The sequence below is a fragment of the Corvus kubaryi genome, unplaced genomic scaffold, assembly GCF_017639235.1.
Source record: "Corvus kubaryi isolate FWS band 111438036 unplaced genomic scaffold, C.kubaryi_AGA036_p1.0 37326, whole genome shotgun sequence".
Taxonomy (NCBI): Eukaryota; Metazoa; Chordata; class Aves; order Passeriformes; family Corvidae; genus Corvus; species Corvus kubaryi.
In genome coordinates this window covers 1-25,147 of record NW_024581105.1, presented here as the reverse complement: position 1 = coordinate 25,147, position 25,147 = coordinate 1, and the positions used below count along the sequence as shown (strand labels likewise).

The window sequence follows — 25,147 nt, the reverse complement described above, 5'->3', positions numbered from 1 at the left end:
CTTTGAATAAAAAATCCAGGCCAGTTTGTGCAAAGGAGGGGGTTTGGCCAAGCATCCAGAGCATTCACTGAGTGCAGCAGATCCAGCCCCAGCTCTGCTGTGGTGCCTGCTCCTTCACCAACCTTTCATCTCCATTCAGCTGTGAATTGCTTAGGACAGAGCTCAGCCTCTCTGCCCAGAGCTATCTTTGCTGGCTCCTGCACAATCTGGGCAGACACAGACATTTTAGCACCACAGAGCAGCCATAAGTCACTGCACTGGATAATTACTTTTAACTCTGTGCAGGCTGAACCCAGTTCTCCCAGGTCCTGCTGCTGGCAGGAACACCCTGCTGCTGAACATGCATCTCATTACAGCTCTGCTCAGCCAAATATTCCTCATGGTTTCTACAGATGTTCCTTTTTTTTTTTTTTTATCCCATAACTATGAACATTATGAGTCGATGCTCTCTTCACCTGCCACTTTTCCCTGCCAATAATCCCAATAAAACCCCATTAGCTCATGCCTTTAACCTCAGCACGTCCCAGCTACATCTCATCTGGGATAATTTAGGGTTTCAGGAACTGTTGGCTTAGTGTTATCTTTTAAAAATACCTCCCTCCCTGATACAATCAGAGGCAGAGAGGTTTCAGGCAAACAAAGGCAGCTGAGCTATCCAACCTCCATGAGGTTTCCATAAAATCCTGGTTCAGTTCTCTCAGGGCTGTTTGAGTTGGGAGCAGCAGGCAGGGGCTGCAGCTCTGGGATCTCCCACAGAGCAACTCAAACCCAACAGAGCTGTGCCAGTTCCCACCTGGAGAGACCTGGCTTTGGGAACTGCTGAGCTCCCTCAGTCAGGAGGAGCTGAACCCAGAATTTGGGTTTGTGTCCTTTTCCTGCCACGTCACAGCTTCAAACAACCCCAGGCTGTGCAGAACAGCCGGAGAGGGCTTGGTGCAGTGCCAGGGGAGTGAGCTCACTCTTCACCTCTGCATCCATTCAGGACACCATGAACATACCAGGTCAGAGGGCAGGAAATGTATTTGCCCTTTATCCTCATTTTCCACAGCCATTCTGTGGACACAGGAAGGCAGCTTCAAATTCAGAAAGCCCAGGGGCTGCATTAAGATAAGCTGATCTTTCCTGAAAGCTACGATGAGACTGTGATGACAGACACCATAAAAGATGACTGGGCTGGACCAGCACAGAGGGAGGAAGGATTCCTCCTCCTCCTCCCCCCTCAGCAGCAGGTCACAGTGTTTGGGATGAGGGCAGCCTCACCCAGGTTCCCTGTGCTGGTGTCTCCACAGACAGGACCCTGAGCAGTGGGAAGCTGGTGGGTGGCATTCCCAGCTCCCTGAAAGCCTTCCAGGAATGAGTGCCCTGCTCCACAGCCCTCCAGCTTCTGCTCCCCACATCCTCAGCACTGACCACATCTGAATTAAGCAAATGCGAACCAGGGCCAGCCAAACTTTCTGCTCGGTGACTCAGGAGTTGGCAAGTCCAGAACCTGCCTGTTGGAGGAGGCACTGCAAGAGCACAACTGTCCCACACCTGCCCCAGGGCTCAGTGACATCCCACACGGGGCAAGCAGCCCCAGCAAACCCCCCCTGCTCCAAAGAACAAGTCACACAGATGTTCAGAACACACTGAGCCTTTAGATTTCCACTTTTTAGAGCTAATTAATGCATTTATTTTATACTGAACAGGGTCAGGACCGCCTCCAAAACAACCAGGCATTTTCTGAACAAATCCCATGTTAGGATGGATGAATTCTGCTGTCACTGCTGGTGTCAGCTGTGAGTTATGTGGTTTCCTATAAGGGTCAGAGGAAAGCAGTGGGGTCCTCAGCCCTGCCAGCTCAGTGGCTCCCAGTGCACGTCACAAACAGACCAGACTCTCAGGGGACCATTTGCTTCTCTTACCTCAGTTCTTCTGCCGGGGGAACTGCAGAGGGAACTTTCCAAGCTCCCCCAGCAGCACAGCAGTGCCTGAGCCGCTGCTGCAGCACAGCCTCCACCAGCAGGGAGTGTAGAGCTGCACGAGCAGCCCCACTGAGCACCCCAAAACACAGCTGAGGGGAGAAACACCCCTGATCCCCCTGCTCACAGCCCAGCAGGACACTGAGGGATGCTCTTTGCAGCAAGGTTCTTGCCTTCTGCATTTTCATCCCCCTAAGCTCCTCCGCTCACACGCTGGCCGTCAGTCACAGCACACAGTGCCACCAGCTATTTGCCTCTTAAAAAATAATCCCTTCTGCATGCTGCAAATTAAAAGCTCCTCATCCCGTAATTATTGCTTTCACAACCAACGTGTCTGAAGATCCAAATACCTGCCAGTGCAGAGTCAGAAAAGAAAACAAAGCAAATCCAAGGAGCTTACTGAGGGTGACCGTGTCGTTGATCCTGAAGCTGCAGAGAACCCGGTCAACGTTGCGGGCGTGGCGAAAGCCATTTCCCCTCACCACAACCTGGAAGGACTCTGCAAAAACAGGCACTGGGTTATTATTGATGCAGAGCCAGGCAAGGAATGGCCACTTAGCCAAGGCACATCTCACAGGTTTTCAACTGCTAAAATTGGCAGTTTAGCAATTTAGGTTAAAAATTGTTAAAAATGCAACTTCCACACTCTCCCTACCCAATTTCAACTTGAGTTTTTAGAAGCAGGAAACAATTCACCACAGACACACTTTGACTGGCCTGCAGTGGAAACATGAAGCTTCAAGGACACTGAGTTTTCCCCTCTCCAAGTGTCCATTTTAAATGGCAGAAAGTTTTGGGTGAAGAAAGGCAGAAGTATCATTCCATGGAAAGGCAAAAAAATCATCTAGTGACATAACTGAGAGAAGTTTAGGTGTTCCTTTCCCAGGTAACTGCAAAGGAAGCAGCCCCCACAACTCCAGTAACTCTCTGGGAGAGGCACTCAGCTCATCCCCACTGGAGTTTGGCTGGGGAATGTGATTTGAACGTGAAATTGTTCAAGACAACACAGGAGCAATCTCAGTGACACCACCCCGGATTTTAAATCCCCAGGAGCAGCAGGGAACCTCGTTTTTGCAGGTTCAGATCTTTCCCCTTTGCATTTTACAGTCCCCATCTTCTCTCATCTCCCTTGAGGACCCGCACACTGTACTTGTCAAGAAAAGCAGATTTGCTCTGGAATCTGGGCTCCCTTCCAGGTCCCACTCGTTTACAGCCAAGTTGCAAATCATCCCAGCACATCCAGGGAAGCTGCTCCAGGCCCACTGAGTGCTGTGGGAGAGCACTTGGGAAGTGCACAAGAGCTCTGTTCTGGTAAATATTCAAGAGAAATCACAGAATTCTCAAGCTCTGGGGGATGCGAGCTCAAGAACAAAGAACAGAGTATCAGTGATACCACGGGGAGCCTGGCTCTGCTTGGGGCTGGACTGAGCAGCCCAGTGCCCCCTGCACAGCCAAATCATCCAAAACCTGCCATTTCAGAACTATGTCATGGCTGAAATTCATCCCTGCAGTGTCCTGGACACGTCAGCAGTGCAAGAGTGGCCTCAGGAGCCCCCAGGTTTGCTCCTTGCAAACAAAAAGAAAAGAAAAAACTGCCACCATTGCTCAAGGATGTGCAGAGAAACATGAAAACATGAGGTGTCACAGCCGGACCTGCAAACATTGATTTTAAGGACACCAATGCACATAATTCGTACAGCCAATGGCACTTTCTCACTGGTCTCAAAGCTCTAAGTGATTAAATTACTGCAGTCCAAGAGCAAGGGACTATTTGCCCGAGCTTGGAGACGAGGCCCTGAACTGAGGATCCAAATAACTCCTGGCATTTTCCAAGGATCGCTCCTCTTGTGAAGTCTTGGCCAAATTCTGATGCAAACAGTTTTGATAAACCCCTCTGCATTTCCTCTCAGCTGCTCTGCTGGGCACAGCTGTTCCTATCCCTGTCTTCCCATTAAGGCACAATGAATGGCAGAGATAAGATCAAAGCATTTAGGAAGTGTTAGAGATGGTTATAAATGATGATTATAAGTCATCTTCTGGCCCATGACATTCTATAAGCATCATTGTTTATCACTTGAATAAGTATGTAAATCTACTTTTAAGTGCAGTGCATCTACTTCGTGTCTGCCCCAGCCCGAGTAAGACAGACTGGTTTGGCAGAAGAATATTTAAGAAAAACTTCAGAATTCAGGCCTTTTCTGTAAGAAAATCCCATTTGATCGCTTGGCAGAAGTGGGACATGTGCACACTACCCTAAGGTGAAAAAGAAATTCACCCCCCCCAAAAAAGTTGAAGTATATAGCCCCAGGTAATTAGCGAATTTTGCACTCTCCAGCAATTAGAGATGAACCGAAAATTGTATTTTAGGCAACATGAAGAACCGTGGCCTCGTTCATACTTACCCCCTGCACAGATACTGGAAGGCTCTGCTGCCAGGATTTCTATACAGGACTTCTTCAAAATCTAAAAGAGACAAAATGTTGTGAAGTGCCTCAGCCTTGTTTCCACAGAAACAGAGACGTGAGAGATGAGGGAGCGCACTGTTGGGAGCATTTAACCCATCAGAGCACTCTGCATTCGTGGCACAGTTACGGCTCTCAGCTTTCCACTCCCAACCACCCAGCCGGGCGTCCCTGCCCTCCCTGAGCTGCGGCTGGGTTGGAAGGGGAGGGATGCCAGGCTCTGCCGCGTCCCAGGGCACAGAGGGGCTCTGCACCCCTGGCCCGCAGCCCTGCAGCGCAGGGGAGGCAGCGGCGCTGCCCTCTCTTTGCAGCCACACCTCCCTCTCCAGAGTTATTCTGGACCCAAAACTCCAAATAAAACATCACGAGTTTCAGCTAAACTGTTTAGCTTTGCACTAAACCAGCCCAGAAATGCCTACAGAGCCACTTCTCAGCTCTCTCCCGAGGGGCTACAACTTCTGTTTTTAACCTGATTTACGCGAGCTCCCCCGAGGGCATCCCCAGAGCTGCTCTGTGACTCAGACCAGACAATTCTCCATTTAACCCGGGCTTAAAGGAGGCAGCGCGTCCCTGGGAGGGCTGTCCCCGGCTTTAAGCCCTTTGTGTGCAGGGATTCACACAAACCCTTCGGCCTGAGGCTCTGCCGAGCGCTCGCAGGGCTGGGCTCTGTCCCCGCGGCGCTGAAGCTCCTCAGGCTGTTCTCTGCACGCAGCAGCTCCAGCTCCTCAGTGCGCAGCCAGAGCTGTGCCAGTGCCCGTGACCCCGGGACAGCAGCTCCGAGAGCCCCTGCACGAGGCAACACCGATCAAAATTCAGGTCAGCTCCGAGAGGCAAGTAAATGTCAGCCAAGCATCATTTGATGACTCAAATCCAACATGAAAACTATTTTCCCAACTTTAAATTGAAACATCTGTAAGGAAGGAAGAGCAACCAATACAATAAATTCTGTAAGAAAAAGGTAATTTTTTTTTCTCCACAGTCACAGCTCCCTGCCTCAAATATCTGATTGCCAAAGCTGCTCAGAGAGCCAGGCTTTGCTTTTTAAAACATTTAAACAGAAGTTTGAGTTACTCAGGAGGCAGGGCTGAAAGTACCAAGGGGCTGAAGGAAGCCGGACGGTCTGAGCTGGTGGGAGGCTGACAGGTGAGGAGAGAGAAGATTTGCAGGAACAAGGTTTTACAGGAACTGTCAAGTGGAAAAAAAGAGAAAGTCAACAGTTGAGAACAGAACTGAGAAGGACTAGAAGAATTTAAAAGGCAGAATAAGGAAAGCCACAAAGAATGTAAAATACAATCAATACTTTTCTTTTTTTAACGAAGTAAAACCTCACATGGTTAAATTTGGGATTCACAATTTCTACTCAGATATTTGCAAACATTCTGCTGTAAGGCAGCTCAGATGGAGAAATAGCAGGTGTCTCAGTTAGATGATGCAGATCTCCCAGTCCAGTCTAATCCCTTTACATGACTATAAAAAACTGGCCTTAAACACTTTTACAGTGCCAATTGCAATATTTATTTTGATTTAGATTAAGTTTCCAATGCTCCAAGCACACACCCTAACTTAAAGTGAACATCAGGCAGAATTATTGCAAAAGGCAGAAGAACTATTACAAAAAAATTCCTTTATGTCTCTTCCTCATTAAAAAACACATTCAAAAAGCATTCAATGTCTTCATTGTGGATTTCATCAGATCTGTCCTTTTCTGAATGCACAGCCTTGGTGGGCTGGAGGTGCAGCTCATCCCTGAGGTCTGGCTTCCCCGGGAAGCAAATCCCGTGGAAGGGTGGTGGTGCAACCTCCTGACTCTTTTACCTTTCTGCCAGGGGAGGCACTCAGGGCCACGAGCCAGGAGAGGCCCAGCAGGTCACTGGGCCCTTCTGGGGACAAAGGGAAGAAGGGGAGTGAAATTCTGCAGCTTTCGCTTGATATATTCTGCTCACGATGAGCACACAGCCAGATCCCTTCACCACAGCAGCTGCATATTCCTTATACATTCTTTTCACCAAATTTGGGAATTCTAATTAGCAAGCAGGATGCTGAAGTGTGATAGAAGGTTACTGCCTAATTAGTGTTATTGAGAATGACCTGCAGCCTGGTGCCCGCTGCTCGTTAGCAAGCTCTGTCCAATTACTGAACACCAAAGTCTGTTGCCAATTACAAAACAGCCATTTATTTAGGAAGTGTTTCCTGTCCAATAATATCTACATGAGCTAAGTAAAATAAATGCATTTAAGTCCTTCTTAAACATGCATTTGGGGGAAGAAAGAAGTAGAAAGTTGATCATACACCATTAAAATTAACAAGAAACACTGTGCAGCTGAGGCTGGGGCTTATCAGCTGATACACATGTTCCGTGTCCATTATGGAATCTGCACTTACAGGACGTGTTTGGAATTAACTTTCTCTCATCCCTGTCCCCACTCAGGGGGTCTCACCCCTCTCCCTGCACCAGGCAATCTGCAGTTTCTCATCTGCCAGTGAAGCTTGAACAGACAGCTCAGGATGGGCACACAAAGCCATCACCACATTCCTCACAGTGCCTCACTCATGCTCACACCGAGTGCTCTGCAAAGTCCCCACACTGCACATTTCCAGCACTGCAGTTTGCCCCAGGAAACACTGGTATAACAGAAGTATTTAGTGTATTGCCAAGCTAAAACTTTCTGGGGTGAAGGGACACCTTGAACTGCCACATCAGTTCTGAGCTGCTGCATCAATCCTAAGAGCTGAGGCAGGACCTGAAAAACGCTGAGAGTAGCTGAACACCACTGCAAGAGGATCCAAAAGGAGCACACAGACATTAAACTTGAAAGGATGGACCATTTGTGCAGTTCATACAGATGGAAGACAGTGCCACAGGCTACTTGATGCTACTTCATTTCTTATCCAACACAAATGCTTCCTGCAGCTCTCAGACCTCTTGCTAAGGGACCCACGATTACAGCTCTGAGATAAGCTCCAGGCTGGTGCCATGGTTTAACACATGGCAAGGATCAGGGAGTGTTCCTGTTCCAAGAACTGCTCCTCAGTCAGCTCCTGTTACAGGCTTAAAGCAAGGTGATGACAGGATCCCATCCTGACTTTCATGTTGCTTCATGTTCCTCGCCTCCAGCTCTCCTACTAAAGCTGTACTGGGCAGGAGACAAAGTTGAATTTCAGGTTTTCTTCTAAGACTTGCTTCATTTGCTTTAAATTGACAGGTTGATCAGCAGAAATTTTTCATAGCAAAGGAAAATTTAATAAAATAATTCAGTCCCTTCCATTAACTTCCCAGCCTGCAGCAATCAATCAAATCTGCTTCTGCTCCACATTGTTCCCTCCTGACAAACTCAAATCACTCAGTCATTACCAGGGGGAAGCTGGAGTTTTAGCAGTGGCTTTTGCACGATGAGGCAGAAAAAGAAATTGGTTTGCTTAATAAAAAAGTCACATTGGAACTCATGGGAGAGAAAGGACCATACCCCACAGTGCACTGAACACCCTCAGCTCCCAGTTTAGGAATCAGGTTTTTGAGCATGACCTCAGTGTGGGATTGGAGTCTCCTCTCAATTCAGCACCATCTCCAGGGCTTGGTGGTGCTTGGAGGAGACAATCCCTCCTGGAGCCCTGGGAGCAGATCTCCCTGCAGCTGCTCACTCCCAGCTCTCTGGCTGCCACAGAAAGGAAGGGCAGGTGCTCAGAAACATTCCCAGCCCCACCACCCCGAATATCTTTGCTCAGCAGATCCAGGGGCCCAGCTGAGGCCAGCCCTGAGCTCCACCACTCCCAGTTCCCACCCTCTTCCCTATTCCAGAGGGACTTCCAAGTCCACCACCTCTGCACACTCAGAGGGTTGAGAAAGACCCACTCAGGACAGGGCAGGAGGGGAAAGTCAGGGCAGCTCACACTAAACCCCTGCAGACCCACAACAACCCAGGTGTTCACATCTCCAGAATTAATTCAAGCACTCATCTCCCCAGGCTCATCACTGGATCTCTCCTTCCCCTGTGACACCAGCCAGCAGTTGTAGCCTGATCAGTCCCCTCTCCCCATGGCTGAGCATCCTTGCTGTGCCAGCCCTTACACAGGAACTGAAAAGAGTCTCCAGATGCCAGGGCCCTTTCACCATTAACACTCCCTGTGACCACAGAGGCTTCGTCTGCTCCAGCACAGGGGTGCTTTTGGCAAGCATGAGAAAAGTAGGAAAGAGGGACCTGATTTTCCAGCTAGAACAGGAATCTACAGATTGTTTGTTGTTCTCTGGAGTGATTAATGTCCTCCTTGTCATTCCTTTCACTCACAAAACCACTTCCCTTCTCCCCAGGCTACGGCAATGACTCCACTCCAGTGCAAGTGCTCAGGTCACAGATCATCACTGTACAATTGCACTTCCCTGTGACCCTCCCTCCCAAGCTGGGAAACCTTGCACCAGTCAGCTGGAGCAGTTCTTGACTGGCTGCCTGGAGGCTGAAGTCTTCCCACTCTGTTCAGTGCAACTGGAAGGGGAGTCAGAGCTGCTGCTGGAATTCATTAAAAACAGCTGCAAAGGGAATGCAAGGCTGGGAAGCAAACTATTGCTTTTTTGTTGTTTTGTTGCTTTCTGAAATGACATGCAACACCTGATGGTCCAAGAGAGCTGAGGCAGTAGATCCACGCTCAGACAGCGCCAGGAAAACCAATAAGCCAGGGATTGTATTCCACGTCCATGCAAGAGCACCAGGGAAAATTGAGCCTGTGCTGAGGGAATGGTTTTGCTTGGAATTGCATTGTCCAAATAGTGTGTAACCACTGTAAACAGAGAAATCTGAGCTCCCCAGTGAATCCCCCCTCCCCAGCTCCACGTTGTAGCTTTCATCTGGGTTTTATCCCCCAAGCAGCCTGCACCAAAATGAGAACACGCGGGGCCCCAGACGGATTTCCCATCCTTTGTAGCCACAGGAAGCAATCGAATCAGCCCAGCCACTGAAGTGGGCCAGCTCTTCTACGCTGCACCCAATCCCTGCAGGAAATTCCAGGAGCTGGGAATAGGGAAACCTAGGGACCTACTGATAAACTCAGCCTTGAAGTAGCATTTTAGTACAAACCAAGGCTGCTTCCTTTGGGCTAAAGGATTCCATGATTTTTCAGCAGGTTCTTGTGAACACGGGAAAACCAAACCTTGAGCTGTGCAGGGTAACACCAACGTGCACAAGTGCAAACACCCGAATGAAAATACTCACAGAGTCTATGATCCCCTGCAGGGCTTCAAACCCATCATTCACTGGGAAGACGTGATCTCTGCTGTCAGCAATCCGGGCCAGCTGACGCAGTGGGGAGAGGAAATAAGACAGAAATGCAAAGAACGAGATCAGTCAGCCAGCAGGCAGCAAATTAAGACTTCTCCACATTAATTCACTTGCAAATAAAACCCTCAAATACTCAACTCCTCTCTCTGGATTGCCACTGTATTATGGTTTATTAAGCAGTAAAAAGTTTATCTTGTCAGCCTGATTGACTTTATAAAGCTCTGTATCAGGGTTCAGAAAAGACTTGGAGACAAGACAGAGAACGTGGCTTTCTCTGGTCTAATGATCTCTATGGCAAAGGTTGCACCCAAAAAAGGTTGGACCCTATAATCATGGAGGTCTTTTCCAACCTTAATTCTTCCACGATTCCTTGAAATTATATCTCACATGGAGATACAGGCCTGATTCACCTTTCCTGTCAGGACAGAGCTTTGTCTCCTGGTCCCACGTTCAACCATCAGAGAGCCAAAAAGAAGGAAGCAGGGAGGTAACAGGAGATGTTTTGTGAGTGGAGGTTGGAAGGTCTCAGAGGAGCATTCAGAAAACTCCCTGATGAGGACGAGGGGCCTTCCTGAGGTTGTGGTGAGTTAAGGGGAGCCAGGACAGCACCTGCAAAGAGCTGCCTGCAGGTTCAGTTGCCAAGAGCACGCCAAGGGTTAAGGCAGAAACACAAGCCCAGCTCGGCAGTAATGAGCTCGCCATGCATCTGCTAGAGCAGGCTCAGTTTGAGTGCTGCAAGGCCAAGGCTCGTTCCAGGAAATCTCCCCTGGCAGAGGTACACCCAGCCCAGCAGGTCTCTCTGGAGCTTCCTGGAGCTCTGCAGGCTGGAGGCAGCAGAGCAGCCTCACATTCCTCCCCAGACCCCACGGGCTGCCCCAGTCCAGCTCCTGTCACTCCAACTCCCAGCTCTCCAACCCCTGCCCTGCATCCAGAGCCATCCTGGGGCAGCTTTCCCCTGCTGCTCCAGGAAGGGCAGGAAAGCAGCTCATTGCTGGCTGTGAGCTGCAGAAGCTGCTGTAAAAAGCTGGATGTTTACAGCTCCCTCACTTCATTCCTCCTCCTCATCCATTCTGGGGCTTCAGGCACAGCCAACTAATGCCAATTAATTTTTTTCACCATCTAAATGCCTTCAAGGAGCAGCTGCCCAAGGTCTGCTGCTTTAGTTCTGGTCTCTGTGCCATTTTTATTCTCTCTTTGCTTCTTCTATGACTTACTCTGGGTTATACCAGTCTCTGCATTTGATTCAAGGGAGATTTTTCTAAACTGAGTGTGGTTTGACTCCTTTTCTGAAAGCTGAAAACCTGGGAAAAGTCTTTCAGCCTCCTCTTCAGTGCAATGGGGCTGTGCAAGTGCTTCACTCATGTTAGCGAAATGTCACCGTGTGAAATATACTTCATGGACATACCAACATTCATATGATAAATTTATAAGTCAGACAAAACACTGTGAAATACTCATCACTAATGAAGCTGTTTGCTTTTTACGGCACAGTTTTCCTCTGAAAGAAAAGCTGCACTGAAACTGAAATGTTATATGGCCATACTTCAGTTTTATGGGGAAAAACACCCCCACAATGTCTTCCTGCCTCCAGCTCAAGCCAGACAATTTGCTGTCCTTCCTGTCTTTTCCCCTGCTGTTCTCCAGCATTAGCAAGAGTAGCTGGGGCAGGCAGAGGGGCAGCTCTGCACATCTGGAGGTTCAGACAAAAAGGGACCTAAAGCCAACAAAGACCCAGACCCAGCCACGTCAGGAGGTCACTTCAGACAGGGAATGAAGGAGATGAAAACTCCTTGAAGAGCCTTGAGCAGGGGATTCAGGGGTGTGTGCCCCTGTCCCAGCTTTGCCGAGCACTCAGGGACCACAAGGCCTCCCTCACCTGGGTCTCGTTGAAGTCTTTCACACCCACACAGTACACGGTGGCTCCCAGGTCCCGCGAGCGATTCGCCTGGAACGGGGAGAGGAGGCAGGACAAGGTTACCAATGGGATGGGATGCAGCTTCCTGAAAGCTCTCAGTCATAAATCTACTCTTTCTCTGTAAAATGAGCAGAGGGGGAGCTTATCAAAAGAGGACTTGAAAAGTTTTCCTCCCTGATTCTGTAAAATCAGGTTTTATCTGCTGCTAGAGTTGCTGTTGTTTAGTAAAGCAACTCCCAAGGTATTCGGTGGATTTTTTTAACCTAATTACTTCACATTTCTAGCTCCTCCAGCTTCCCAAAAAAGATGCCAGACGGGCTAAATCAATTTTCTTTTCATCATTTAGGGCACACAGTATAACAGTAACCTGAAACACTTCTGTGTTTTCTGTTTCAGACAGGTGTGCCTGGCCTCGTGATATCCAGAGGTGAGAGACAGACCCCATTCCACCTGCCCTAAAACTGCATCACTCCCAGTGCTTACACAGCATCCTGAAATGAAGGGAGAGCATCCCCAGGTTTGATTTTCCCAGGCTGTTTCATTGAAGTTGCATTTACCATTCCAAAGGCAACTGCTCCAAATGCCTAAGTGTGAATTCAGCCATTTAATTGTATTTCAGTGGAACAAGAACACCCAACCTGACTAAAATCTCCTTCCCAGAAGAGATGGTGGCAAGTCAGATTGTATGGGAAGACTGTAGCAATGCAGGTTGTTCACCAGCAAAGTGCTTTTTTAGCAGAAAAGCACCATTCCAGTTTTACCCTGGGAAGCTTCAACTTGAACAACTGCAGCAACTCAGTGTGAGTGCCGAGTTCAGGATCCCCTTCTACCAGCCCATAACTGCTCCTCCCCAAACCAAAACAAATATAACACTTCTGACCTTTCAACTTGTTCATTCACCTCTAAAAACAAACTTGTTTTTCTTGTGGATTTTTTATTTCAGAGGAGAAATAAAAAGAGACGAACCATAAGGAGGGGAACTGGAGATTCAGGAGGTTTGCTGGAGCAATATTGGTTTTACTCTACAAACCCATTCTTTTTGTTGTTATTGGATTTAATGCTGCACTTTGGACAGACTGAGAGGAAAAATTCTGTCCATAGCAAATTCATGCAGAAATACCAACTTCCAAGTTTAGGTCATCCTGGTTTGTTTGACTGACAAGTGCCAATTGCTCATCTCTTCAGGGAGGACTGTCCAGAGGACAGCAACAGGAGCGTTCTGCAGCAAAGCTGGCAGTGCTCACGCCACTGCTTAGCTGGCATTCTGCATAGCTCACTAATTTAATGGGGATGTTGAGAATATGTGCTCGAATCTTGGAGGTGTTTGTGGAAACGTCAGATTGGATGATCTGAAAGATCTTCTGATGTGACAGAAGCCATCCTCTTTCTGCAGTCATTACTTTTTGTGGGAGAAAAAAAGTGAAAGTGAGAATATTCAGCATTTCCCAGAGCAATCCAGTAAATACTGAAACTTTTCAGCTGTGAACAATTCCTTCTTCTGGTGTTTATTTTTAACTGGAAGTTTTAACCCCTCTCCCGCAAACTGGTTCAGCTGTGATGAGTCAGAGGCTGCTGCTGTCAATGGTTATCCTTCAGATTCATGTCTGCAGAGCACCAAAGTGGAGTTTTCTTTTGCATTCACAGCAGCAAGCCCAGACACTGCACTGTCTCCCTGACTACAAATGTGTAAGTCACTTACCTCCCTCTCCGAGTAGAAAAATAGATCTTCGTGGAGTTCTCCATCTGTCAATGCAATGATGACACTGGCAGTTCTGTAACCTGCACACACAAACCTCTTCAGTCCCTTGGCTTGGGTTGTGTTTGTTAAACCACCTCCGAACACACCCTGCCAGTAGCACACTTAAAGGGCATAACTTGGTGGTGTTTCAGACCAATAAATGAGACTGCAGCCATCAAAAACCCAATGCAATTTGTTCCCGGTTAGCTCCTGATTTTATGAATGCTGTCAATTCAAGAAATCCAGAGGGGTTTTTCCAGCTTGTGATAAAAAGCTCAATGGGGATTTAGACAGAGATGGTGGGAAAAGGGCCTAAAATCGTCAAGATTCCTTAGTAACATTTCAGGAACATCATTAAACTTTGCAGCCTTCCCTTCCTAACCAGAAAGTTTTCACATCAATGACAGGGAAGGAAAGGACAAACATTTTTCCAGTTGTCTGCACTTACTGCTGGTTTTAATAATTGCTGGTTAAAAAATCTTTTACCTAACAGCTTCTCCATGTACTTGTGCTTCAGAAGGAAGAAGAAATGGTTACCCTCCAGCAAAAGTAAGGTACCAGACAGTTTTGGTGAGGGTGAGCACCTGCAGCCAGCCTGGCTTCTCACTTTTGGCCTGAAACACTTCAATTCCAGCTCCTTAAAGCTCCACTTGTTCTTTTTCCCTCTCAGGAATACTACCCTGACTAGCACCACATTCCTGCAAGAATAGAAGCCACCCCCAGCCTTCCCACAGCAAAGCTACATTTCAAATCTGTTAAAGTTATCAGTCAAAAAGAAAGAGAAAAAAAACATTCAATGGATTGAGAAAGTCTCTCACCGTGAACGTTTTCGTAGTAAATCTGTTCACTTGCCTGAAATTAAATCAGAAGATTATTAGCAATAAATCAATAATGAGACCTTGTGAACATCTACTCGTGCACCAGAACGGAAGAGAGAGCAGCAGTGAGGATGCCACACTGGCAGTTTACACACGAGCTCTGCTTTCAGATGTCTGATTCACAGAGCAGGGCTCCTGCCCAGGCTCTGACTGCATTCCTGCAAGGTCTTATCAGTCAAACCAACCCCAGTGTTGTCTCCCTCTATTCTTCTCTCTGGAAATCCCATCCACTTCCATCCTCAAGAAACATCCTGGGCCCAATGCTAAATATTCCCCAGCACCTCCAGATCAACTACTCCAACTGCAAATAAACCAGCAGCTCTGTCAGCTGAGTGTCTGCTGTGTGTTCACATCTCAATGATGGGGCAGCACTTTCAATAGGCAGACAGTTCAAAATCCTCCCCAAAACCCACGTAGGACAGAGATGGAAGGGAGTGCAGGAGCTCAGGTTTAGAAAAACTCATGAGCTTGTAAAACATGTAAAAAATGCACCCAGAAGGAGAAGGTCAGAGCAGACAATAACATCTGCATTTATTTAGCCACCCCAGGTGTGAGCTGTGGCCTCACCTCACTGTCACAGGACTGCAGGCCCAGGTAGGACTGACAGCTTCCCACCCAGCAGAGAGTTTTTAACCAGCCCCCCGTGTTCTACAGCTCCTGAGGAGCAGCAGACACTGCTCAGGCACTGAGCCTGCACCAGTTACCCTCTCAAATCCTTCGTGCATGTACGTGTCCCCTCCTGGCAGCACCTTCTGCAGCTCCTCCAGGCCCTGGCGGATCTGCTCCCTGGAATGAAGGCAGGCACTCTGTTAGATCCAGGAGCAAAGCCACTGGGATATCCTGACAGCCAGGTGAAGGCAGAGCCAGACACAGAGGGGTGGGAGGAAGAGTTAACCCAGTGTTTACACGGGCTAGATCCCTCTCTAAGGATGTGGAACAGAGTAGCTGTGCTCCCAGTGTTCCCACAGCCTGGGGAAGGCATCACAACAGCACCACCTCCGAGGTCAATATCCACACATTTCATGCATTTCTTCCTAAATAAATATTCCCTGGTCAAACCTCAGCAGCTGACTTGCACCTGGCTCACTTTCCTCACGTTTGCTGACTTGAGTATACGAACATAACCAAACAGCCACAAGAAATGTCCCTCTCAGACCGTCCTGGCAACTCCAGTTTATATGGATGCTGCATCTTCAGTTCCTGGTCAAACTGACTTGAAGACTGAAGCCTCTCCCAAAGGCTTTTTGTGAGTCAGGGTATGTATTTTAATTCTTTTTAGGAGTGCCAGGCACAGTGACAGCTCAGCTGCGGGCTCTGTGGGATGGATGGTCATTTGTTGTTCCACTGAGGGGCAGACACCAAAGTCTGGAAGCCAAGCACAGGCCAGGAGTGTTTAATGCAAGATAAAACCCTGCAGTGTGTGGGGTGTATCTGAGCAAACGGCACAATCTCCATGGGAAAGGGATGAAGTCACTGCAGGCAGGGCCACAAAGGCATGCCAGAAGCCAGCTTTGTCTCTACATTTTTTAACCCCTTCAGAAAGCCCAGTTTGTGCGATCCCATCCTCGGAGGTCACATTGTGAGGCTGAATGCAGCAGGGCATTCACATTGCTCAGTCTGCACAGCAAAGACTGGGGAGCAAAGACTGGCTGCTTTTACCAAGAGGTGAATTACCAAACTTTCAAGAACCCATTTTGTACCTGTGATATCCCAAACTAGTTAGACACTGTTACAAGGTTCCTCCTCTCAGGCACCCATGCACATACCAAACCAAGGCTGGATATAAAATGGAGCATTTCCTGTGATCAAAACTATTTTTCAGAGGTAAACACTGAAATTTTAAAACATGCAGCAAAAGTCTCTAAAATCTGTCAGTCCAGTCCCCTTACATCCACAGTATTCCCAAAAGGAATGCTCAGCACCCTCAACCCTCACATTCAGATGTGAAACACCACACAGACAAGGCAGGGAAGGTTCTCTCACTGCTCCACTTTCCCAGGTGAGGGAGGCCAGTGTGAACTAAATCAGAGCACACCCCTTGTTTGTCAGTGCCCAGTAAAACCCAGCAGCTCTGCACTCAGCTGGCTCTGAGACTAATGCCATATCAATATCCTGCTCCCAGCCAACATTTCTGGGACAGCTGGGTAAATATGGAATACATTTCCACATGGGAAGCATTTCAGTCTCGCAGTTCAGAGCCCAAGCAGAAAGGAGATCTCTGCGATGGGGTTTGCTCATAGGGTGGGACACAGCAAGAGGCAGGGAACAGGTTTTCCTCTGGCACCCAGTTAAATAAATATGGCCCATTCTCTTTATCCCTGTTGCTGCAGTAAGTGGCAGGAGATGCTGAGGCTGGCTGGGTTTAAGTACGTTTTCAAGGCTGGTGTGTGTGCAGTGCTGTGTAGGACAGCTGCCAGCTTCCTCCCCATGGCAGCTGCTCTGGTATGCGATTTCAGACATCCAATATGTAAAACACATGCTGACTTATACACCCTACACATGTGGTACATATATTTTTGCTCCACGTGGCAATGAAGTTAACAGAGGAAGCGAGAGCGATTTAAGGACCTCATCCAGCTCTCCTTGGAAGTCAGAATAAAATTCTAAAAAAATCCATCCCATAGATTTTACTGGGATTAACTTGGGGGTCTAGAAGGGGGTGGCAGGAACACGCTCCACAAACAAGGCAATCAAACTATTATTGCCAAAAAATCCACACCCTTGCACTCCATCCCAAACGCTGTTTGTCTGTGACATACCTTCAGCCCTTCAAGGAAATCACGTTCCCCTCTATCCCAGGAGTGTGGGTGTCACCTCTGCCTTCCAAGCCTGCTTTAATGGGAAGGGAGCTTCACCTATTTGTTTGCAGAAGAAGCTCCCAGAAGATGTTTCACAAGCACTGAGTCTCTGATTCTCTGACAAAAGCCTGAATCTCTGGGGAGTGCAGACTCCCTCAACGAAACCAGTGTGAGCTAAAACCCTGACAGCTGACAGAAGGACATTTAGAAGCTGAAATTAAGAAGGCAACTTCTGCCCTGAGAGGCCTTAGTGCATTCCAGTGTGTGAGCATGGGCATGTGACTCTACCAATTAAATGGAGAGGCACAGAGGTGCCACAACACCATTCCCAGTGGGCTGGAAATCACTGGGAAAGGAAGGTGAAGGAAACTACAAGGACACAAAAGCTGCTGTTGACCTTTAAACCTCTTCTTACCTGTCTTCTGTTAACCTCATTAGAATTGTCCCTCTAGTTGAAAAAACAATGAAGGACATCCTCAGCTGAGGGCTGGAGGAGAGAAAAAACAGTGAATTAATTTGGTGGTGCAGAGCAGAGCTTGCTGTGTGTGTAACACAACCACACAGGACACTCTGCCATCCCAGTTACAACTCAACAGGATGGAAGACACGAGCAGGCCAGGAAAATGTACTTTGCCCTGGGCCTTCTTAGTCGAGGGAAACCGTGGGGAATCCTTGTAAAAGACGTGAAGAACACTTGCATCACAACCTTGGGACTGCTAAAGCCAGAAAGGCTTAAAGGCACCCTGGTGTCCCCACGGAGATGAGGGAAGGCTCGTTATGTTTGTCACAACTCATTCCATCCCCTATCCCGAGGGATTCTCATGCAGAGCCTGAAAGCTGCAGCCACAGGCTCTCCCTGCAGCCCCAAACGTCTGTACCTCGGGCAGCAGCTCGGAGAGAGGAGGATCCCTCCCTCACAGAAACAAGGTTTGATCCGTGGAAAGCAGGCAGGAATAAACGGAATTGGCTTATCTCCCCCCACTTCCCACATAACAGAAACTTGGGGAAGAGCAGTCAATGGGAGATCTGAGAAAAGCATCAAGAGCCCTTTCTCCACCACAGCCCCCAGTGGGAAGCAGCATATGCTGAGACTGAGAGCCCCAGGCACCCCCTCAGATGCCACCCAGGGACCTGCAGCCCTCCTTACCTTATGAACTTGCGGGCCAAGTGTTCCACAAAATGATAGATCTCATTCCAGTGGTGCAGGACGCTTCCCGATCTAGGGACACAGTGATTACAGGACACATTAGTTGACGTATCCCCAGCCATATGCTGTGTCACACATTGCTCAGTGAGGCATTTGCTTCTATTTTGTCCAACACTCACTGCCCATACTCTTCCTTTAAAGAGAGATCAAACTGTAATTGACATTTCCCACTTAACTTTAAAAAGCAAGAACAATTCCCACTCCATGCAAATGTTTGAGGCTACCCTTGGCAGTAGCTTATGGCAGCTAGGCTGGACCTTAACACAGCCTTAACCAAATAAACCTGATGTGAGAGAAGAGCTGTCTCTCTGCACAATGTTTCAGATTAATTCCACCCACTCACTTCCAAACCATTACACAGAGCTTTTAGCTCAAGTGTATTCTGAGAATTGCATGCAGTTGGAGGAACAGATTATTGAACTTCTCCAGTGTTTCCACTGTGCCAGAGACTATGAAAAGTAAAACACCTTAGTCCACATCTCAGCTGCTTTGGTTAATTCTTTCACACCTCAGTTAAAGACAAAACAAACTAATTTTGCTCCTCAGGAGAATAAACCATAGGCTATAATGGGATTGGATTATTCTTCATTATGTTGTAAGAACGAGGAAAAAATTAGGTTAATCAGAATCTTTCAGCACAAAATGCCCCTTCTGGCATAAACACTTCTATGAACACTGGAATATTAATATTGGAAAAAATTTCCTTCCTAGAGTTGGAAAATAAATGTGTCATCACTTATTTAATTCATTGAGTACAATTAGAAATATTTATTGGGGAAATAACCATTCCAGCTTTAACAGAAACTTCATTGATCTGCAGCCTGAGGAAGAAAGATGAACATTTGAGATGGTTTTTCACTTCACAGGAAGAAAAGGCATCTGAGCTGTTCTGTTCTACCTCAGCTCTGGCAATGCCAGTGCAGAGCCAGAGCAGGTTCCCCCAGCCTGGGGCATCCACCCCAGTCTGGCCGCTCAGGGCCTTGCTGCCCTTGCAGAAGCATGAGAAGCACGCAGAGTTCATTGTGTGGGTCACAGACACTTCCTGCCCCCTTTCCCCACACCTGCTTTGCATTCACAGCCATGCAGGAAGAGCCTTGGCCTTTCCCTCCTGCTCCACGGTTCCTGGAGCTGTTCTTTCTCTGTATGACCCCAATCTGTCCATGCACTGAGGACCTTTGCTCACGTACAAAAGCGTGCAAAAACTGTGACCCTGCCAGCTCCTGCTGCACAAAGATCCCAAAAACATCAGTTTGAGGATGGCCTTACAGACACCCTGCTCAGGGTGGGACAGATGGCAGAGCAGGCGTGATCATAAGCAAGTGCTCCTAGTGCTGAATTATTTCTTGGCTCTTTTTCGTCAGACCAGGACATGACACCATGGCTTGTTCTCCACACAAACGTGCGCCAAAGAGGGCTAAGGGAGCACCGGTAGCAAAGGTCTTGACAAACCAATTAAACCACAGACAGTGGGAAAACTGGCGTCATAAGAGATGAGGGGTGAGGTACAACAGGACTCGCTCTCAGACAGGAAACTGAGCTCCTGCCCCATCCAAACTGTAAATTGATAGAACAGAGACACACAAAGCTCAGCCCCAGGTGCAAATTCCCCTTGGATGTAAGGGATAACTCTGAGACCTTGGACACCATAGGCACTCCAGTCCCAGCAATGCCAAATAGCCCAAATCATTTCCTAGAACTGGCCTGGAAAATCAGTATTGATTGTCCTTATGTGAGGCATAAAAGAAACACTTGACTTTATAGCAAGGGTCGCGTCAGTCTCCAGAAGACATGGAAAGCCAAGGCTTTGATAATCATAAACCAATTTGTCCTTGCTTCAATTAAACAAGCGTCACTTTAGACCGTACATCCACCTCCCAAAAAACACACCTCAGTGAAGTTTCCCACGTCTCTGGACCCTTCTGGTAGCAGACACGTGGAGCTGGGACCAGCAGCCCCTGCCCAACCTCCTCCCAGCCATCAGGTAAAGTGACCACACCACTCTCCACGTTAAGGGAAAACTCTGGCAGCAGGACACTGCCCTGGAAGCCCCCTTAGCCTTGGGTTGTTTCTTCCCCCTGAGCAAAAGCTGATCATCCCCTCAAATGACTCTTGCAGCTGGGAAGGACACCCAGCCACATCAGGTGTGCAGGTTGTCACACCGAGCCCTGACACTTCCCGTGGCTCTGGAGTCCTGCATTTCTGAAAAGAGTGCTTGCCAGAATAAAGCTCAAAACCCAGTGGCTCAGTTCCCACCAGAGATGTGCCAGTCGATGAGTCCACAGCACATGCTGGGAAGCGTTTGCTTTTCCAGCTCTCGTCCTGCTGGTCTGAGGTGGCTTGGGCAGTTTCTACAGGTGAGCAGTGCTTTTTAGTTCTTCACACAGATACAAATTCAGCTGCTGCTGCACCTCCTCCACTTCATCGTCCTCACTGTGCTGTCCCACCAGCAGTCCCATCTTCCTGCCCTCTGGAACACCACCAGTTACAGCTCTTTTTCCATGAGATCTTCCCAGGTATCCATTAACACACCTCAAGTTCAGGAGCAGCAGAAGTTAAATGCCTATTTTAATGAAACTTCTTACCACTGCTGCAATCATAAAACCAAACCCACTCTATCCATAAAGGGAGGATGATTTCTGCTCAGTTCCCAAGGCCCTGGAGTGGGATCACTGGAATAGTCTGCAGTCCAGTTTTTCCCCAACTCTACCAGAGCAAGCTGTAACAGCTCTAACAAAAACAGTGTTCACACTTTTGCTGACCACACATCATTCCTTCCTGCACAGCAATTCCCACCTGAGCCAGGCAGCTCCGTCTGCCTGGAGTTCATTTCTCCCTCTGGTGTCAGGGGCCAGAAATGCCCAGGTCTGCACTTGAAAAAAGCACTCCTTGTACATAAAATGCATTTTCTGAAACACACTTCAGACTTCTTACATTCTTCACTTGGCATAAAATGGACAAACCCAATACCACCAACCTTTCTGCAGTCAGTGCAACGTTTACAAAACCAGCATTAGTCCACGGTGTCCACCTCCTCGAGCTGCATCATTCCGCAGCCACACTGTGAAAGACTTCCCTTGTACAGTGAGGCAGGCCAAGAACTCTGAGTAGGACAAGCATTTCTAGAGTCTAACTGTAAGATAAGAAAAGCCAATTTTCAAATAGTTCTCTCTTCATATTCCCAAAAGAAACAAGAAGATCAGCGAGCCAATGCTTTGCAGCTGAATGGTTGATGCTATAAACTTGCAAATTAAGAAAAGGCTCATCGTGAGGATGCCAAAATCTCTTCTGGAGAGGGCCCAATAAATGGAAATTAAACCTAAGTAAACTGTTCTCTTTAACAAGAGAGTGATCCATTCTGTGGTCAGCTCCACTGGCATTCTGCACATCCAAAGGGAATGCAAGTGTAGAGAGAGACACTGCAGTGGCTCCAGCCACACTCTGGCCAAGCCCTGCCTTCAGCAGGTGCCTTCCCCCTTCTCACTGGGACAAGATGCTCCAGAACCCAAAGCTGCAGCAACTCAAACCTCCCTAGACTTGGTCTTTTTTGCACGTTTTAGACTCCACTTTTCCACTTCTGCTGTTGCACCTTCTCAGAATACCCAGGAGTTTATTCAGTTCACAAACTAGGAGAGTCACAGAACCAAGGCCACACTCTTGCATTGAGGCCTCACATGTGTGAGCTGCTCTGCAGCTGACCAAAGGACATAAAGACACTTGGTTCAGAGGCTGATATTGATCGAAAAATCTCCTCAAGCTTTCATGGCTTTGGACTAACTCCAGGAAGTCTCTTGGCTCTCAGAGATGACATTTAGCTCAGAAGTTGTGCAGCATCTCTTTATTGAGCTCTTCAAAAATAACACAAATGAGCCAAAAAGTGTCCTTTGTCTTTCCAAATACTTCAGGAGCAATTCTGAAAGCCCTCCATAGCACAGAGATGTCTGAGAGATGATGCAATTCTTTGAGGAAACGCTATTATCGCGTGCCACACTTCACAGGAGACAGCTCACCGAGGACACTGCCAAACACTGGAGGTCACAGGGTCCACAGAGGCTCAGTTCAGGGCAGGACAAGCCTCTAAGCCCAGTCTCAGTCCAAGAACATCCTTCTCCTCCTGGCTGGTAGGGGGTATGCAACAAACCAACTAATAAACAAGTAGCCGTGGACTTCATTTACATCAGTCAGCAGATAAGGCACAGAGTGCTGCAGGCACACACTGGATCCTGGCTGGAAGGAAGCTCCTGCCCATTCCTTTTACCAAGGAATGGTTATCTAAGATGCATCACTGGGTAAAAAACACATCCACAGGTCCTGACTGGCAAGGATTTCACACATGAGCTCAGCTCGCTGCAATTGCCTGCCCTTGGCAGACTTGGGAGTTAATTACGTTCCTTCAGGCAACAAGCAAAAAGACACAAAAATGCACAAATTTCTCCACCCTGCCTTGCTGGCATCCCTCAGCCCTCATGCTAACACAGAGGAAAACCATCCCTCCACATCTTGCAAGCCCCTGCCATCCCAACAAAATGCACACCTCGCTCTGGATGCAGGCCTGTGATCCTGGAAAGAAACCCAGGGAATCACTCGCTGGTCAAAGAAGAGCAGAGATGGTTTTGAATCTCTTTCTGCAGACACTGAGTGTCACCATTCCCTGTGTTTGTTCCTCTGAGAGCAGCTGGAGCATTCTGCAGCTCTGTGAGTCCTGTGGGGAGCTCTGCTCCGGGGCTCACTTCCCCAGGGAAAGGAGCAGATCCTGAGGCTCAGGCTCCCTGCCTGGGGTCTGCCTGTTCCCATCCCATCGGGGCCCTGTGTCTTCCACACTCTGAGTGCAAATCTGGACTTGGAATCCTGCTTAAGTGGCAGTAACTACAGCTACTCAAGCTACTCTCAAAGGAACAAACATCAGCCTCTCCAGAGCAGGAGCTTCACTTAGTGCAACTGGTTAAAAACAGATCCACTACCTGGCTGGATGAGGAAGGGATCACAGGAAACAGCTTGGATTCCTTGCTTCATTTTGCCAAGGACCTCTCAGAGCCAAGATTTCTTTCACACACGTACAGTTCCTTGCGTGTTTTCTGCACGTGGGCAGGAACCCCCCATTATCTGCCCACCACAGGAACGATCCCTGTGACACACACAGGCTGCAGCAGAAGGCTGCTGAGAAGACTCAGGTGTTACTCCTGCAGAATTCCTTCAGAACCCAAACAGCAAAGGGCACACAAGGGTACCTGAAACAACAAATAGCTACTCTAAAGAGCAAGTAGCTACTCCAAACATCAAATAGCTACTCTAAATAACACACAGCTTGAGACTAAATTGAGAAAATAGATGCAGTTTGAGATTTTGCAATCCAAGGACAAGCGCCATGGTCTGTGGAAGGTTCCCTGTCCATGGCATGAGGCGGAACCAGATGATCTGTAAAGACCTTTCCAACTCAAGCCATTCTATGATTCCATGGAAGTGTTAAAGGCTACGGGATAACCAACTCCACCACAATAAATCTCTCCTCAGAGGTTAAACAACCAGGCCCCATGGTGTATTGTACTCAGGAACAGCTGAAAAACCACAACGCTCCTCCAAATCCCACTGGAGACCAAGGAAATTTTTACATCAGATCCTGTTCATTTCTGCAGCAGAAAAATCCCAGAAACAGGAATTCTGCAACTGTCAAAGCAGGATTTTTGTTGGATACCTTGATACATACACTGGGGCCAGCCTGCCTGCTTTAAAGTTTGTGCCAAGGCTTGTGTTTCCACCCAAATCCATAATCCCGTGAGCGAGGCTCAGAAGTCATGGATTTTAGTGAGGGAACAGCACAGAATTTGAATTAAGGGTCTGCCAAAGTTACATTAACACAGCACATCCATGAGATTTGAGAAAACCTTCAATCCTGCTTCAGCTTCCAGGGAAATGCAGTTGACAAAAGCTCTCTGCAGTACAAATCATGCTCTGGGTTTGTTTAGGTTTGGGATTTTTCCATTTGTAGCAATAGAGTTATTCCAACTAATAACTGAAGAGCAGCAAAATGAATAAGCCAGGTAGATCTTTCCACTGAATAAAATAAATAAATCCTTCCCCCTAGAGCATCAGGACAACTGGCACACTGAAGCAGCCACTGTCTCGGTCTTAGATTTTTACCCAATATTTTGTAATAAAGGGTTATGTAATTCCAAGTCATTTATACTAATGGAATGTGGGAGCTACTGCAAAACACTCAAGAGGATCAGTCAGAAACTTCATCTGTGAGCACTTTTGGCAACTTGCAAATACTTTCCTGTCTGTGAAATTTATGGTTATTAATGTCAGTGCCATGGCTCTGGCAGGCATAATCTCCAGTATTTCCAAGCCTTTGGTTCCAAATAACTGTTCTTGATCAAGAAAATCAGGACAATCATTTCAGCTAGTATTTTTTAAGTTTGGGTTTTTTTTTTTTAAATTGTTGTATTGCTTTAGTATGAAGCTTTCCAAAGCTCAGCACAAAATGATTCCACATTGCTCCATCCACATCTGAAAAAAGCAGCACTCTGACAGTGCCAAGGAGATGACAGTGTCACAATTAGCGATGAAAAAGCGGAGTGGGAAGTTACCTTCAGTACAAACAGCTAAACAGTAAATATGCATTTGATTAACAGAGGAAACAAAGAAAGTGTGACTCAGCGACAGAAAATAAAGCTCTCTTTAAATGAGGCACTCTAGCTATTCTCCATCCCGGCAGCTGAATTCAGCCCCTTCCGAAGGGAGCAGCCCCGCTCCGGGCTGGGTTTTACCTGCGATCGCTGCTCGGGGCAGAGGGGCCCGGGGGGCAGAGGGGGTTCGGGGGGCAGAGGGGGTTCGGGGGGCACGGCCCGGGAGCTGAGGGGCTTTGGGCATGGCCCGGGGGGCAGAGGGGGCTGAGGGCACGGCCCGGGGGGCAGAGGGGGCTGA

General features: G+C 48.0%; 1 protein-coding gene across 1 annotated transcript in view; it reads right to left on the bottom strand.

Annotated features, from left to right (window-relative positions):
• ANTXR1 (ANTXR cell adhesion molecule 1) overlaps positions 1-18,288 on the bottom strand; it is a gene marked incomplete at its 3' end in the record, with an annotated part of 67,429 nt that extends 49,141 nt beyond the window's left edge. The window contains exons 1-9 of the mRNA XM_042029580.1: positions 18,167-18,288; positions 17,435-17,506; positions 14,926-15,007; positions 14,162-14,195; positions 13,305-13,384; positions 11,567-11,635; positions 9,625-9,705; positions 4,364-4,424; positions 2,362-2,460 (exon numbers count right to left, since the gene is read on the bottom strand). Coding sequence (XP_041885514.1) covers positions 2,362-2,460; positions 4,364-4,424; positions 9,625-9,705; positions 11,567-11,635; positions 13,305-13,384; positions 14,162-14,195; positions 14,926-15,007; positions 17,435-17,506; positions 18,167-18,288 — 700 coding nt within the window. The remainder of the gene's footprint in view (positions 1-2,361; positions 2,461-4,363; positions 4,425-9,624; positions 9,706-11,566; positions 11,636-13,304; positions 13,385-14,161; positions 14,196-14,925; positions 15,008-17,434; positions 17,507-18,166) is intronic.
• Positions 18,289-25,147: the final 6,859 nt, after the last annotated feature.